Source organism: Scylla paramamosain, chromosome 1 (genome assembly GCF_035594125.1).
Source record: "Scylla paramamosain isolate STU-SP2022 chromosome 1, ASM3559412v1, whole genome shotgun sequence".
NCBI classification, from domain to species: domain Eukaryota; kingdom Metazoa; phylum Arthropoda; class Malacostraca; order Decapoda; family Portunidae; genus Scylla; species Scylla paramamosain.
Window position 1 is genome coordinate 27,610,436 of NC_087151.1, and position 15,307 is coordinate 27,625,742.

A 15,307-nucleotide genomic window follows, 5' to 3' on the forward strand; every position below is an offset into this window, starting at 1 on the left:
ATTTATGGTTAATGCATGTTAATTTTATTTCAGGGGCAGGGTTCATCAAATGCAGGACTCAAAGAGGCCATGGAGTGTCATTATGGTGACTGTAAGTGTATCAAACAGGAATCACATGGTGAAGCTTCAGTACCCAAACCATGTTCTGGTAAACATTGTAATTGCACTTGTAAAACACACAAAATTGTAATGGCAACTAAAAAGGAAAATGTTGGTAAAATTCACAAATGCCCTCACTGTGACTTCACCAGCAAGCGGTCAGATAATGTCAAGCGACACATGTTGCGACACACAGGAGAGAGACCTCACAAGTGCCCCCACTGTGACTTCAGTGCCAAGAGACCGCACTCCCTCAAAAAACACATTGAAAATATTCACAACAAAGATCTCAGAGGACATGAACTTATTGACAGCATCCATAATAAGGATCTCAGAGCTCATGGCCTGGTTGAAGATATTCACAACAAGGATCTTAGAGCAGATGGTATTGTTAGATAAAATGTACTTTGTGTTCAAGTTTTCATACACTATAATGTAGAAAGCATTAGACCAAAATTCAGAAGAATAATTGAACTCCATATTAAATGTAGTGAATGGAGATATAAGCTGTCTTAAAAGTAAAGAAGAACCCAGTTTGATCAATTTCATGTGACTCTGATTCCAGTTTTGCAGCTCAGGATATATTGGGATTTTTTTGTATTTTTTATTTATTTATTTTTTTTTACGTTAATTTTTACAGCATGTTCTTTTCTGTATTGATTTTATGCCTTGCACTGACACAGTTAAGGCACAACCTAAATTCTTAGCAATCATTATGATATGTCATAGAGATCCATTCATTCACTTCACTGTTTTGTTGTCCACACACATCCTTATTATTCAGGCTATCTTTAGTTTGCTGAATCATATTACAAACATACTTGCTTACCTCTAAATTATTGGAAAGGTCAATCAACATTAATTTTCATTCAGGTGTTCAAAATTTGAGATGGTGAGTTAGGTTCACATATCTATGTCTTCCTTTGGATTTCTGTGAAACCATTATATCTTATGCCTAAGGTATTCATATTTATGAAACAATTTAAAATGTACATAATAGTTCATACATCATCATCATCATCAGCAGCAGCAGCAGTTGCAGGACAAAGTCCTCTCCCTTTCTCGTCCTCATTTTTTGCCTTTTATTTGTGTTATATCGTGAGTGAAGTTAAATTATTTCTTGTTTCTTTGGTGAGGTGTACGTGTGTGTAATCATTCAGGGAGGACAACAAAAATTCTTATCATGAAATACTTTCAGGTAAACATGTGTGAGTGTTGAATGAATGCTCTACATGTTAATTCCACACAATGATTTATTCAACACAAATTCTTCATCATTACAGTTGAATAATTTTCTGTATTATAAGTTTTGGTTTCATTATTAAATGTGTGTGTGTGTGTATGGAGAGAGAGAGAGAGAGAGAGAGAGAGAGAGAGAGAGAGAGAGAGAGAGAGAGAGAGAGAGAGAGAGAGAGAGAGAGAGACCCTTGATTTGAAGCAAATTATTGGACAGGTGAGGCATATAAAACCAGGTATTTGTGTTAGAATTTGGTTTTATATATATGTACATATCTATTTTGACCTACTTTTGGTGTTAGCTGGATTTTTTCAAATTTGTACTTGCTGTAGTCATTGCTTCTAGGCCAAGACATAAGTGAAGGAGGCAAGGACAGTTGGCAGCTGAGGCCCATATGGACCCAGACTGTGTGTAATTTTGAAAATCTTTCTAAATGTTGGAAGTAAGTCAGAAAGAGATATATCCTTAAAAACTTTTCTAGATTTAATCACTGTTCTTCTTTTCTCTTCTCAACCCTGCCTAGGCTGAGAAGCAATGGCTGCAATGCACAAATTAGGAAATTTATACCAAGAGTGAGTCAAAGCAAGCATACGTAGACACCTTACCAGTTAAATCTTTATCCCAGATAATTATATTATGTAGTTCATTGGGTGATGTTGCTACATTCAGTATATATTTACTTGTTCTACAATTCCTTTATCTTTGCAAGGATGAGCTACTTTTCTGAGGAATATTGTCATATTTACTCTTTCATCTTCAATGAATCCATTATCATTTGTAAGAAGTAAAAAGGAAACTGTCCTTGTAAATTTTATAAGATTAGAAGATATGCAAATCTTAATAATCATTTTTCACATTTCAAGTCTAACATTAGAACTTCACCAAATTAATAAAAGTTATTGTGACTTGCATCAGGCACACCATGAAATTATCTTTTAAATGTTTATTGAAATACTGCACAGTATTATATTACTGTACCTCTCAGGTTATTAACTGCTTTTTCCTCCCTCCCCTCCAGTATGGTTACCTTTACTTAAATCTGATTTATTTCCCTTAGTAATGAACAAGTCAACCAGTTTTTCAGTCATGAACTTTGGAATAATTTTGCTTTGTTCTGCTTTTCCACCATCATGAGGCTTTGAGCAGCATTTAGTGTTTTTTCTTTGAGTTTTGATATATAGTCTTTGGCCAGTCTTCTTTTTTCATAAAAAGAATAATACTAAAATAAACATAAATAATAATAATAAATAAATACTGATGTACAGCACCACAGCATAGATATCACCTGACCCTCAGGATTTGCAAGCCAGTTTGATGAAATCAAATGAATAACCACTTAAGTGAAACTTGTTTGATGAAATCAAATGAATAACCACTTAAGTGAAACTTTAAATGTATACTGTAGACAGATTGTTACAATTAGGCAGTAACTTTTTCAGCAAGATAATGAACTAGACATCACATTCATAACCATTCAAGCACATACATCAAGTTTTATCCAGAGAAAGAGGAGGTACTATTACATTTAACTGTGTAAGCCTTGTGGTAGTTGATCTTATGAACTGCAAAACTTGAAACAGGGCTTCTCTTTGGATTTGGGATATTTTTTTTATTATTCAAATATTTTGTTTTGTATATTTTACTTTATTTTTTATTTTTATCTCAAAATCTGATTCATTATATGAAGGTTGTTTTTAAGTACTAGCTTATTTCTTCATGGCAAGTAGCTTACTTCTTTATAACATTTTTTGGAATGTACATATAATAATAAGAGATTTAAAAGCTAAAGAAGCCAAGCCATTCTTTGCAGGTCTTCAAAGAAAAGGCTATGCTACTTCAGAGTGAATCTCAGAATTATAGGAAAACGTGCAGCTTTTGATTTCTATGAAGACTTGCTTTCAATGAGAATACATGTTAATACCTATATTAAGTAGATTGTTGTGTATAATTTTTACATAGAAGATTTTAACAAGTTTGTAATATTTGTAAAGTTTCTTAAAATCCCGGTTATGTGATTACGGATATGCATCTGTTACTATTAAATTTAAGTTTTATGGGTTTGGACAACACATGTGTCCAAATAAGGGAGATGAATTCTGATTGAGAGCATTTTCCTAGTTTTCTGTCCATCTCAGCTTGACCTTGCTGCACCTCTAGGTCTTGGAGAGGTACTTGGTCCCAGTGGGGCCATAACAAGTACAAAACTCAGTCTTTACATAGGTAAATATCTTTGTTAGTAGAATTATTTTATGGTTAGTTTTTATAGCTATTGAGCAGCATAAGAGAAATATTCTTTATTGCCATACATTTAATTGAATATTTAAAATAAGCTGGAGGTGAAGACCAAGCTGACCACTCACATAGTAAATTTATCCAACTTCTTCATTTAGTAGCTTGCTGAGCACACATTTATTTGTTGATAAAATACCAAAAGGAGGAATTATTCATAAATATTTGATTGTGGATCTTTCTTACACACACACACACACACACACACACACACACACACACACACACACACACACACACACACACACACACACACACACTGCTACTGTGGGATCTTATTATATAAAGGCATTAGATAATGAACACTTGTTTGTGTGTTAAAAAAATAATAATTGATGCCTCCCTGCCAAAAGAAAAGGCCATTTTGTCAATTAAGTACTGAAATGTAGATGGTATTAAACTGTACACCCTAGTGTAACTACATGTGACTGCAGAATCATGAGTATAAAATGAGCGTTGTGGTTGAGAAGGTAAGAGAAAACAGTATGCAGTGGAATGGCTATTAGCATTCATGTATGTGCAGCATTTTGCAGTGTCATATGCAAAGTAACATTTCAAGCCCTTCCAGATTCATGCAGGTACAGAACATTGGCAAGGTCATTTGGATGGTTTTCACCTTAAAAAGTCAACACTGAATAATATTGGATCATAATCAAGTTGCATTACAACAAATACATGGGCTATACTGGCTTAGTGTTACCTATGCTGTAATAAGTGTAGCCCTATGTGGTTATTGCTTACAATGAAACAAGACCCAAAATATAAATTTATATGATTAAATGGTTAGTGCATGAAGATGCCATATGAAAAGTAATGTTTTGGAATATGCATGATGTCACAGCAGCCTTGATGCTCTTGCTTGGAGCTATCTAGCACTAGTTGCTAATCATTTATCAAGGTTGGTTCTAGTTCTGTTATTCATTCTTATTTTTGCAGTTTTGGCTGAATATTGTGGCCTTTGGTTTTGATATTGCCTCTTCCAGTTGCACAAGATAGATCAGATAATTGCTATGGAGGCATGTCACAGAATCAAGAAAATTAGGTAGTTGGTGTATCAAAGTCAGGAGGGTGACAGTGGTGTTTGCTTTTATAGGAAGAAAATGCAGCCAGTGCTCATTATTTCCAGATTCAACATTCATGGTTTCAGTCGTAGATTGGCACCAGGTGGCAAACCTATGGGGATTAGATTTTTCACAGCAATTCAAATCTCGTGCACAGTGCATCTCACCCTCCCCCCCCTCACCCTAGCATACACTACCTGTCACACCAGTCCCCCCCCCCCTCTCTCTCTCTCTCTCTCTCTCTCTCTCTCTCTCTCTCTCTCTCTCTCTCTCTCTCTCTCTCTCTCTCTCTCTCTCTCTCTCTCTCTCTCTCTCTCTCTCTCACCAACCCACATTTTCTCCTCTGTCTGGCAGTGTTATTAGTTTCGCACATTTTTGGCAACCATTTGTGTAGATTTCCCACTGCTGTCTAGCTGCCCCTTTTTTCATGGCCCACAACCCTTGCTGTGATAATTTTCTTGTTAATATCATCATATTTTTTCTGTGACCTCTAAGAGACCTAAGACACATGTTGGAGATACACTCAAGTGATACACTCGTGTGTAAAGAAGGTACCAAGTCTAGAAAAAGTGGAGTTTTTAAATAAGATTAAAGAAGGGAGGCTGAAGGGTAGTGTGATAGCAGTGGTAACACAGCCTTGGCACTTGGCAGTCATGTTGGTGATACCAAGGACTATAGGGGATGAAGCAGGAGGCTACACCATATTAAACTCTATTTTACTTCCTTTTAATGAATATTAAATAAAGTACATAGGATTTTTCTTTACTTAAATGAGGCCATGGGAGGTCAGGAATGTTCTTAAGGGGGCATACCACTAAAGAGGAGATCAGTTTTTAAGGGATGCACTAATTATTCATGAATTTTCATTATTCACAGATAACTCTGTTACCTAACCCCTGCATATGTCAAGGGCTGGCTGCAGTGGTTTGCCACCCATGCCTAGGGAAAGCTCTAGATGATCACAAACTCCTTTGAAAATGATAAGGCAGTCTTGGTAATCTGTCCTGTGAGTGACAGCAAGACAAATGAAAGAAAATCTGAGATGTTTATTGAGGTGTCTTTGAGAATGAGTGGAAAATCATTATTTTGTTTTTGATGACACATCTTGGCCACAGTATCGACTTTGCTGTTGTTTTATCATCCTATTCAATTGTTTCTTTTGTTTCATGACATGCTTCCTTCAGTGTAATTATCTGGATAATCTTGTTTGTGCAGTTTTGATTGATAGAGGCCATACTAAACCAACAAAGCCAGGCCATAATTCTATCTGAATTCAGACAGACATATGCAGAGCGGGGACAACACAGAACCAAGTTACCTTGGTGGATGCCTGCAAGCCAGTAACATGCAAGCTAGTTCCAAGTGAGAATTGAGGCTGCCATGATGTCAGTGAAATGCTGAAATTTTATCTCACATATTATTAAACAATAAAATTAACTAATTTGCCATAATGTCACTGTCAAGAATAAAATTTACTAAATTTGCCATAAAATCCTGGTGCTTTCACCAGCACATTTTATCTTTATTGAACTTTGTATTTATAAAGATACACTATTCTCTCTAAAGATATTAAGATATATATCAGATATAAAATTGTTTAAGTTAGGTGGTATTCGTTAGACACTTGGTGCCACTTCAAAATGCCACTAGTGATACCTTTTTGCAGATGAGACTTTTTGCTTTAATTGATAGTTGTGGAATTAATTTAATGAATTTGCACAAATAATTTTTAACAAAAGTCGAAGAAATGACCAGCCATGACAAACTAGAAATGTTCCACCCCTCCACAAAAAAACAATATTGTAAATCAACTATCAATTATTGATACTGTTCAGTGTTACATTTTCAAGTTATATAATTATAAAAAAAATCTTATTTTAAAAACACCATTTAAGAATAGATCTTATCTATATTAACTTGAGCTGATAACATGGAAACATGCATTTGCATTTCAGAGGTGACTTAAGGCATTCATAAATCTCATTGTATTACCTGCACCAGTTAACAGTCTTCAAGGGTCATGAATCAATGGGTGAATGTGTCATTTAGTTGTGTAACTTGGGCTACCTATTTGACCTTTCATTTCTTAGTAAAAAACAGCACAACATATGTTAGGGATTGGACAGTGGAGGAAGTGCAAACACTGAATAGGTGCACATCCTGGCTTATGCGAGCTTGCATGCTTGCTCACTCACTAACTTACACACACACACACACACACACACACACATATTAACACATTATTTATACTGGGCAATAAGTTTGATCACTAAGTTCATCATGTAATAGTAACATGTTAGGGAGAAAAGTCTTGCTTTTCATGTGATTCTTCTAAATCAAGAAATTCTGTCTTATCTCCATCCACATCTGAGAGGCTTTATCCACCACTGTAGACTTGCCTCAAGGAGATGGCCTAGACAGAAAATGCTCTATCTCTCCTTGTTCTGTTTATTAATTTTAATGAATTCATAATTAGTGCTTACAAACAAAGCATAACTACAATTGGATCTCTCAAGAGTGCATGTTAGCATGTTAGAGCAAATTGACACCAGATATCTGCTAGGTTGACTGAAAGCCATGCATTGTTTTAAATAAATGATATTGGGACTTGGGTACATATGGACTGGCCATGTGGAATGTGACAATATAGTTGTGTGTGTGGCTGGAGAGTCAGGAAGTGTCCTTGCTTGCTTGTCCTACAGATTTCCTGAGAAAGGATTGCAGAAATAATACAGTTGATACTGAAATGTTAAAGAAGGCTCAAAGTTTTGAGACGGAGTCTTCTAGGTGTAGTTAAAGTAGTGACAAGTGGTTAACATAACAGCATAGCTTTTATGCATTTCTCAATGACAAGTAAACAGAAGATCATAATATTCCATTCCACATTCTACTGAGCTAAAGTTGGATATGTGGCCATTCACATTAATGATAGTGGTAGAAGGAATAATACCACATAATATGGTATTGTTGTTCTGTCATGAAGACTGTGAGTAGACACGGAAGTAGGGACAAGATACAAGCTAATGTAGCTGGCAGAAACGATGGCTACTTAAGGCCTGTCCACACTATTGGACAGTGCTCGACAAGCAAACAGTTACCATATATCCCATTTCAATACACAAGCTGAGAGGGAGTGGCAGGCAAGGAAGTGACGTCAGAAGTGTGGAAACGATCACATGATGAGACTACACTTGCATCTTGCCATCCACCTACTAAACGACCTGAACTGCCAGACTGAACCACATCTCAAGTGGTGTAGAGTAGTTTACTACAGGCATACTGCCCAGTAAGGGCAGAGCCAGATGGTCTCTGGCAGCACTGCTTCATAGGTGAGAAACACACTCAGCAAGCAGTGCCCATAGTGTGGACAGACCTTTAGCTGCAAAACTTCCATACTCTACAGTTTTCAGTAAGATCCTAATTCTCCTTGGTGTAATGAACTGTAGTTGCCTCTGATTGTGTGCTGAGAGTTGTTATGGTTATTCCTTGTTGTCACCCTGGTCAAATATCCCAGCTGTGCAGCTCTCTACTTACCACCACAAAAAGCTGGAGGACCTCTACCTGTTAATAAGCTTTCTCCTCACTGGTATTGCCATTATCACACTTGGTACCATTTTCTGGACCATGATTGACTGTTGTAGTAAGATTTGGAAGGTCAGAAATTTCTTCCATGACTTTTGCATATCCTTCTATGATGAGTAACTGTTTCCTAGGGAAAGGATACCAGGCACAATGGTGGCAGTACCAGTGACGGGGAAGGAGTATGTTCAATATTAAGTCTTTACTTAATAAATATGTTATCAAAGTGGTGGTAGGCAGCAATTGATATTTTTTTTTTTTAACACTTGCAACATGCCCAGTAACCATGATTAGCAGATTTATCTCCATGGTAAACAATGCAGTTTTACAGTAAGCAGTTGAATGGGTGAGGTGCTAGAGGGGCAAGTTTGTGGTAGGAAGAACGTCACAGTACTCTTCCTTCTCCCAAACTAAAGGTTTCTTGAGAAGTACTCATAATGGGTGGTTCTCAATCCTTTTACCTGGAGGCAAATATTGAAATGTTTCTATCACAGCTTTTCCCCATGGTAGGTAATTTACTCAATTCTTACAACAAAAGATAAATTTTCAGTGTTTTTTCTAAAATGCCACAAGTCATGGCAGCTCTATACATTAATGCTGAACTTGATGCATTGTCATGGAGCACATAAAAAGTTATTCATGCTACTTATAACCCCTTTCAAGATCAACTCTACAGCCATTTTCCTTTCCTTGCTTATATCACCACTACTACTTATGCCTGTTACCCTTGTCTCAAACTATATCTGACAGCAGTAGAAGGGGAAGTGCCCAACATAGCCTTACTTCCAAAATGAAAATTGTGTGCCATCACATGGCTCACTCACATGACCATTCTTAGAGTGCAGCACTTGGTACCCCTGTCCTCTATAATCATGTCCCATCACCATTTTGTAAACACGACATGGCATCTTGATTATTCTCATCTCTTATTTTATCCATGTGAATCTTCTTAAAAACTGGGAGGCTATTAGTGTATCTGGGATGTTCTCATGCAGCCAACATAAAACTTAGTACATGAAGTGCTCATACCACACATTCTAAAATTTGTCCCATGAACCTACAAACATCTGAAATTTTAAATTGTCATGTGAAGAATGATTATGTAATCCAAACTGTGTGTGTGTGTGTGTGTGTGTGTGTGTGTGTGTGTGTGTGTGTGTGTGTGTGTGTGTGTGTGTGTGTGTGTGTGCCTTCATATATTGCAAATGAATATTAATTTCGATTTGACATTGTGTAAATGCTCTCAGGTAATGTTTTCCAGGTGATAAAAGAAAAAGTCTGTTAGACACAGAACTAAATCATGTGACTGAGGATTACTTTCCAACATCCAAAGGTTTCAATATTAAGATAAAATGCATCTTACATTTTTGTCAAAACTGAAGTAAAACCAAATTCTTACATTTTCATAAATTCTGTGGTTGTTACATCTAAGGCTTCTGTATTTTATAGAAATTATACTTCAGAAAATGAAGCATATAGGTAGGAAAACAGGTGTACATTTATAGCACTTCTTAGAGAACATTTTATAGTTTGAGTATTTTGTTACTTTTCATAACCTGGGCATGACAAGTTGAATATTTGGAGAAAGATGTTTGTGTGGATGGATATGAATGTTTGCTTGTATGTATGTAGTCTTCTCAGCAAAGCTGAAAATACTTTTTTTTTTTTTTTTTTTTTTTTTTAATAAATTTATACCTGTATGTAGTCAATATTTGGTTGCACAACTTTTGAACATACATGTTTAGTAGCCAAGTCAGAGCATCAATTGTTACAACATGTTTAGTTTTTATATACAAAATATTTCAAGGGTAGTATGATCCACCTTCCTCATATGGCATGAACTTTGAATTTCAGCATTAAATGCATATACATACTGTATAAGCCTCTAATTTCTGTGTAAGTCAGCCCTCCAAATAAATAATATCTAATGACTTCTTGCTGATTCTTATCAATGTCATATATAAATAGGTATAACATTTACTCCACTGATTCTTCATGTACAAACTTAGAATTGATGTTAAAAGAAATTCCTTATGTGAAGACATTTGCAACTTGGTACACTCTCCTCTTGATCTACTCAAATAAAGCAAGTAACAATTGTACAGTAAAATTGCAATAACTTGTGCTTCAGTAATTCATAGTTTGGGGTAATATTATAAAGGCTCATGAAAAAGATAAGCAAGGATACTAAAATAAGTGTGGTAAGAAAAAAAAAATTGAGTACCAGTGGTCTGAGCATTGTGAATAGTTGCTGATGTGTCAAACAAGTTAGTCTCTTGTTGATCTGGCAGGACCTACTGGTTGGCTAAGTCCTTGGGCAGTGACAGGAGCCATTCTTAGCTTCATGTTCCATGTGATGGACTGTCTCTTACCACCACCAGTCACTTTTTTTTTTTTTTTTTTTTTTTTTTTTTTTTTTTTTCAATGTAGCATTTGAATGGATATTATTTTCTATTTCAGTTTAATCATAACCCAGTAGTGTACTTATAAAGTATGCTTCACCAGTTTAATTTGATGGTATATTACAGGTGTGTTTACACTCCTGATCTCAAGTTCTATATCTGGTTTTTACCAAGGTTTTATGCAACTTAATTGGTTTATACATATTCATAGAACAGAATCACAGGTATTACTCTTTATGGGAATATACAATTAATATTACACAAAATTAATTTCATGTTTATCATTGATGAACCTAACCTCAAGTAAACTGCAAGGTGAGTGTACATACATATGTGATCCAAAGTTCCTGCAATACTTAATAACTTAAAGGTAAAAACTTACCTTACTATTGTCACCTCCCAAGTAGAAATCATCCAGGGAGTACTCCATTGAAGAACTCTCAGGAAAAAGGAATGTAAAACAATGCAAGCAGCATACATCATAACAAGAAGAATGAATGATCTGAGGAAAGAGTTTGTGCATATAATATAAGCCACACACAAGTGTCTATCAGTATGGTAGTCAAAAGGCAAGGTGAGCACCAACCAACAGACAAGTTACCTGAGTGATCTAGTGGCTGAGTTACAAGGAGTATGGGAGTAAAATATTGCTACACCTTCCAGTCCATACACTCTTGAGGCAACTGATGAAACAAGAGAACCAAGTCTTGCTTCATCCTGCTTCCTCTCACTAGTGCATATTTTACACACATCTGGTTTAACATACAAAGACAAACACTGCCATTACAAAGCATGCCAGTCTGAGCACTTTCCTTGGAATTTTGCCACCATTATGATATATGGTAGACAATATACAAAAAATATATTGATATTTTTTTCTAAGGTTTAACAACTTTCTTGCTTAAATGTACAAGAATCCACACTGGTCATTTGTTGTCATGTGTTGTGTTTGTTTGTCATGGCAGACACATTATAATCATAAAGACCCACAGAAAGTGTGGAATGTAGGACCTAATGTGTGGTTAGGTGTGCTGAGTATTTCCACATCTACCAGCCTACCACATACTTGACTCACTTTGCTAATATGTGACAATTCTCCCTGGTGATCCAATCACCATAGGTTGTACACAGTACATCTATGCTACACAAAATATATAATATTAACACCTGAATTTTTCTGTTCCATTCACTCCAAAGCAACTCAACCACAGCTTAGGATAGGGTCATGTTTTGGGATTGATTCACTGGTTTCAGTACAGTAGATACTACCCATGAATATCATGACAACAAATGGAAACAACCATATCAAAGTTTTTAAGACCATATGAATTTCTGTAGCATCCATTACAGCTTTAATGCAAGACAGTGCACCATGGCATAATCTGGCAAGCAAATCAGGGTCTCTAAGTGGTTAGAGAATTTTCTAGACATGAATCCCATTGAGAGGCCATAGTCTCACATGAAACTTTAGCTACAGGAAAGTAACACCTGTTTAATTCCCTTTAATTCCTTGCCTTCCTGAAGCCATCAAACACACCTGGTTGATTGATACTGATCATCACTATAAGAGGACCTTATTGACTCCATGATGTGAATTGTGCAAGCTGTGGTGGCCACACTTTTTTTTTTCCCCACCTTCCAAATTGCAGACTTCCTGTGGGTGCTATACAAGCATGACATTACATCATATTGTTGCTTAATGACTAAATACATCATACACAGAAAAAAGAGGGGATGGTGGTTGGTGTGAGCTGTCACTATGCTAAGTTTCCTCAAGACTGATGTGGATGCAAGTGACACTGGATGTTTGTGCATGCATATGAGTTTGTTAGAGGAATAAAGAGAAGAGAAAAATTTTAACTGATATTAAGAAGTATCTTCGGTTTTGCTAAAGTATTGTTGGATAATATGAATCCTTGCATTGGGAATGTAATAGCTGAAAGTGTAGTTAGTATGCATGGTGTGCTATGGAAAATAAGAATAAAAATTATGAAAAAAATGGTAGGGATAAGCAATGAGTGAGACTTAGTGACTTGAAATACTTTAAGAAGGATGATGGGGGAGGGTAATGATAAGTGTAACCACTATCTGGAGGAAAGCTAAGAACAGTAATGGGAAGGATGGTAGCAAGGCAAGTAAACTGTGACAAAGAGGTTTTGACAAAAAAATTCTGACAAAAAAGAAAAAGCAATAGAGTAACCACAGGAAGTTAGAATGAGTGTTGAATGCAACAAAGTAGCTTTGTAGATGAAATTACAATTGTCTTATGATGGAGTCTGCAGATCTTTGTGGTTTGAGGAAAGTGGGGTAAAGAAGGGAAATGAATGGTGGAGTGAAAAAATAGCTATATTTGAGAAATGTGCATGTGACACTGATGGACATGAATACTAGAGAATGCAACCAAATACCACTTTGAAACATAACTAAATACTCAATACATTACAGAAATACTAATTTTAACTAGATACTACTTACAATACTCTAAAAGTGTAGCTACTATCTACATTTTCAACTACATTCAAAATATTTTTATGTGTTAATTATAATTATATCAGCATGGATCTTTTGAATTTGTAAATTAAAATTTTCACCATAATGCATTTGACCACAACATATAAAAAGTATGCAAAATTTGAACAACATCAGCAAGACATCTGGGAATAACCAGTTCAGATATGTTCAGAATAAGTAATAATTTATGAGAAGCTTACTTTACCATTTAATTTCACAGGCAAGCCGTAGACACTTTTTAATCATCACAATTAGATGATCTAAGGTTCTAAAGAAGGTATTAAGTACATATGGCTTATTAATTCAGCACACACAATACACATTGATGCTATAATGGGCAACAACATGTACCCATATGAAAATGACCTTGGTTCATTTGTGCAAGTGAACAGGAATCATTTGATTTATGCAATATATTTGCAAAAGTATTTGAAAAATTGTTTGAAATGCAAAAAACATCTCTATGAAATGTATTGAAATGCTGTATTTAATTATACAGCAAAAAAAAAAAAATTAAAATACAGCAGAGTAATCCTTCAATTAATCAAACTAATTGCGGAGAAGGATGGCCAATTTACCCAATAATTCAGGCTAGATATGGGTCAGATGTCCACTGCCTAAACTGAATTATGTTTGTTACATTAAGATCTTTGTTCAGTCTGATGTCCAGTGCCTAAGTGAATGATTTCTGGAAGCCATTTTCTAATGTGTAGGATAGAAACAGAGAACTGGACAATGCACATAGCACAAGGCATGAGAGTGCAGCAAGACTTACATCCACACAACAGCAATGGCCAGGTATAAACTGAACAGGTTGGCAGTGCACAGGCAACTAGATTTTTTCACATTAGACTGCCCAAAGCATGCACTGAATTCAACAAATGTCAATATCTATTCAACTATCCTTGCCTTTGTCTCATTCAACTGAGAGTTGTTCAGATTGTGACAAAGGTTTGCTTTATCCAAGATTTCAAGGGATTACTTTATTTATATACAACTTGTATTAAAATACATATTTATGTATTTCCCAAACATATTTCTGCCCATCTCTGGCATGTGAAGTGTGGATGTTGAGGAGGGATTAGTTATATGATATGAAAGTAACAGTAACCAAGCAAAAAAAGTTTAGTGTAATGCAGGAGAGAGAGAGAGAGAGAGAGAGAGAGAGAGAGAGAGAGAGAGAGAGAGAGAGAGAGAGAGAGAGAGAGAGAGAGAGAGAGAATGGACAAATTTCTTAGAAAAATAAATAAATGCTTTGGAGGGAAGTGAAGGACAAGCATAATGATAAACTGGGGAAAGAAGAGAGTATGGAAGCCAAGGAAGGTAGAATGCTGTGGTAATGAGATGGACAGATAATTTTCAGGGGTTGGTAGATGCAAAGGAATACAAAGAACCTGAAATTGCAACAGGAATGAAACAAAGGAATGAAGGTGTTAGGAGAATTAAGTGAATCCTTGACCATGACTAAACTGGGAAAAAAAAAACTGTGGATATGGACGGATTTGCAGTCAGTGTATCAAGAGTGATGGCATAACAGTGGTTGTGTGGTTAGTAAGATCATTAAATGTTTGTTTCATGAGCAGTAAGGTGTAGGATGATTGGGAGAGTGTCTTATGCCAAAAACAGTGCAGTGAAAAGTATGAAGGTTAAATTTTAAGGATAGAAGTCTCTTGGTATTGTAAAGTTTATAGTAAAATGTTTGTTAAGAGGGTTAGAGAAAGGGACTGATTTGTAATGAACAGTGTGGCACGCATGAAAATGTGAAAAGTACTTAGCTAAGAGTATGTACTTGTACTTTCAGCATTCATGGATTTATAGATTATAGACACCATGACATGTTGTGAATCACTGTGATATTAAATCAGCTAGGCAACAGATTTTTAAAGATGAAAAGTTTTTTGTGCATATAAAAACATGTTAGAGCATGACTAACTGATTTCCCATCTATCCTGAGCTGCAGCTGTTATGTATCCACTGTTCTTTAATGTTTAAATGGAAGGTTTTATAAGGATGAGTGTGATATCTGGTGGATAAAGATTTGAGTCTTTTGAATGCCTATGGTAAATAAGGGAACCACATACTATTCCCTGATGATATCTGAGTCAAGAGAGATTGATAAAGCAAGGAAA

The 15,307-nt window shown here is 35.7% G+C and overlaps 1 protein-coding gene across 5 annotated transcripts in view; it reads left to right on the forward strand.

The window, feature by feature from the left end:
• Positions 1-15,307, forward strand: part of LOC135102647 (zinc finger protein 513-like) — a 57,187-nt gene that overhangs the window by 34,809 nt on the left and 7,071 nt on the right. For 3 of the 5 annotated variants that reach the window (XM_064007946.1, XM_064007957.1, XM_064007968.1), the window contains one exon: positions 34-10,195. In XM_064007946.1, coding sequence (XP_063864016.1) covers positions 34-498 — 465 coding nt within the window. In that variant the 3' untranslated portion in view covers positions 499-10,195. Of the gene's footprint in view, positions 1-33; positions 10,196-15,307 lie in introns of those variants that run through there. The other 2 variants (XM_064007977.1, XM_064007987.1) reach the window with 1 other exon arrangement.